Consider the following 2,637-nt stretch of genomic DNA (forward strand, 5'->3'; position numbering starts at 1 on the left):
CGCGCGCACCTGCGGGCGCCGCACACCTGGGCGGGGGGAGCCTGCGCAGGCCTGATCCTGATCCTGCCCCTGCCCCAGGCTGCACATCAGGCCGCAGCTGGAGCAGAGGTGCCATCCGTGGAAGGGGGTCCAGCCCCGCCAGGCAGCGATGGGGCTCCTGGGGGGCTGGCTGGTGTCTGCACAACCAGAGCTGCCCCCGATGCCCCTGCGGGGCGTCCAAGGCTGCCCCCCATGAATCTGGATGCAGATGTTGGGGGCCCCCACGCCTCCCCACCCCCGGCGCGAGCAGGCGCAGAGCGAGTTGTACCGTACTGTTTATTCTGGAAGTTACAGGGGGCCGGGGCAGGTCGGACCGACGTAAGGGGGTCGGGTCGAGGCATTAATTTAGCAACGAAAATGAACTGTTTCTTTCTTAGTGTCACAGGAGGAAGTGCCCGTGTTGGGGGCTGCACCTGCCCAGCTGAAGGTACCACCGTGCGGGGCTGAGGCAGTGGGGCCCAGGGGACCCGTCCACACCCTCCCCCCAGGATGCCGGCCACATGCATGCACACACGCATACGTGCACGCGCTCCGGGCCCAGGCGCAGCCGCTGTTTGGTCCTTGGAGTGGGTCTGCCCCCCCCCGAAATTGCTTGTCGCCAACCTGAGGCCTCGTGGGATCGGGCCCAACCACCTCAGTTTGGATCTGCTGGTGGGGGGGAGCTCCAGCCCCCCTGATTAGTGTTCAGGCCCGTCACCCCCCACCCCGGGGTCGAGCTTGGCGCAGCTGGGAGCAGGGGGGCAGGAGTGTAGTGTGAGGCCCAGGGGTGGGGGGCAGCATTTAGGAACAGTGTGCAAGACTACCCCTCACCCCTCTGGCACAGGAGCCAAAGCCAAGGGCGAAACCCCGGAGGCCGGGACCGCAGCCCCTGCCCAACCTGCGAGGGAACCCAGGTGCCCAGGGCAGTGTCCACAGCCCTCGTCCCAGCGGGACAGGGCAAGGTTTCTGCACAGGTCGGGCACCTGTGGGGAAGGTCAGCGGGGCTCCATGCCCAGCAGGGAGGGGCAGGGACTGCCGTGGGGCTGGCAGGAGAGGGCAAGGCAGGGTCCCACGTCCGGGAGGGGAGTGGTGCTGGCCAGGGCAGCTGCCCTGAGGGGCCCAGGCCCCTGCTCATCCCGGAGCTGGGGCCCAGGGAGGGGCAAGTCAGACCTGGCCACGTCCCCCATGTTCACCACCGCGCCCAGCCTGGCCTGGCCCGGCCTGGGGCCAGAGGTCAGAGTTCAGGTCCATGGCGGCCCGGTGGCAGGCGGGTGCTCACTGCTCCTCCAGCCACGAGGGCTTCTCCACTCCTGGGGTCTTGAGCTTGATGTTGAACTGCTTGAGGCTCTGCGCCAGCTGCTGCTGGTTGCCGGCGAAGTAGGCGGAGATAGCGTTGTGGAAGAGCAGCAGCTGCTTGTGCATCACCTTGATCTGGGGGCGAGGGGGGCAAGGGTCAGCCCCCCCGCAGCCACCTAGCGCAGGGTCGAGGGCCTGGCCCCTGCTCTGCGCCGGTCAGCTCGGTCTGAACCAGCGCTGCCCGGCCACCTCCGGTCTATTCCTGAGCTGACCGGGAGAAAGCCCTGCCTGCCCCCAGTGCAGCTGGGCTGGTCCCGGCAGAAGCATCGACAGTCCAGTCCCCATCCATAGCCTGGGCTGCATCAGCACCCAGCGCTGCTGAGGAAGGGGAGAAAACCCCTGACCCCAGGAGCAAGAGGTGGAAACGATTCCCTCCCGACCTCACAGGGCAGCAGCAACGCCCGGAGGTCGGGAAACACCAGCTGCCTCTGCTCTACGCCCTGGGGCCAGCCAGTAGGACCCGCACCCCTCCACGCTGCACAGCCCGAGCTCCCAGCTGTGTCCTGCCGCGCTCAGGCTGGATGCAGCCTGCACTGGGACCCCCCCAAGGACCATCCCCACCCTGGGCACGTCCTGCACCTCGCTGATGCCAGGGAGGTCTCTCCTGCCATCCCATCTACCCTTGCATGCAGCATCCAGGCTCTGCCACACCCAACGCCCAGCTGTTGCCGTGTCCTGTGGCCACCCCCCAGTGCTGCCCCTAGCCCAGCTCTGGGGGCTGCGAACAGACCCCCCCACCCCCTGCCAGACCTTGTTCTCCTCCAGGAACTTGAGCTTGATGGCCACGTCGGCACGCAGCTTCTCGTACTTGTCCTTGTGGCTCTGGAACTGGCTCTGGGCGACATCCAGGCGGCAGAGCGTGCCGGCGTCCCGTGGGCCCAGGCTCAGCTCCTCCAGATCCGTGCGGTACGCGTCATACTCCAGTCTGCCGGTGGGGGTGAGACGGGGGTCACAGAGAGCGTCCCCACCTGGCCTAGCCCCAGCACCCTCCATGCCCTAGCTTCCCAGCCCTCCTACCCCCGCTCCTGGCCTGTGCCCCTCACCCAACACCTGCACCCCGTCTTGGTCCCTGCGCCCCACCATCCCCCTGCGCTCCACGCCGCTCCCTTGGCCTCCATCTCTCTCCAAGCCCAAAAGCTGACCCCCGCACCTGGCAGTCTCATACTGCTTGACGGTCATGAGCGTGTCCTCCATGGTCTTGTTGACCAGGGTGTTGATGCTGGAGACAAAGAAGTTGACGGCGCCGAGCAGCGTCTCCCCGTT

At 67.3% G+C, this 2,637-nt stretch overlaps 1 protein-coding gene across 1 annotated transcript in view; it reads right to left on the reverse strand.

The window, feature by feature from the left end:
* Nucleotides 1-300: 300 nt before the first annotated feature.
* ARFIP2 (ADP ribosylation factor interacting protein 2) overlaps nt 301-2,637 on the reverse strand; it is a gene marked incomplete at its 5' end in the record, with an annotated part of 8,046 nt that continues 5,709 nt past the window's right edge. Inside the window, 3 exons of the mRNA XM_019523757.1 lie at nt 301-1,449; nt 2,125-2,299; nt 2,525-2,580. Coding sequence (XP_019379302.1) covers nt 1,294-1,449; nt 2,125-2,299; nt 2,525-2,580 — 387 coding nt within the window. The remainder of the gene's footprint in view (nt 1,450-2,124; nt 2,300-2,524; nt 2,581-2,637) is intronic.

Source organism: Gavialis gangeticus, unplaced genomic scaffold (genome assembly GCF_001723915.1).
Source record: "Gavialis gangeticus isolate Ggan-Ray unplaced genomic scaffold, GavGan_comp1, whole genome shotgun sequence".
In the NCBI taxonomy this organism is placed as follows: domain Eukaryota; kingdom Metazoa; phylum Chordata; order Crocodylia; family Gavialidae; genus Gavialis; species Gavialis gangeticus.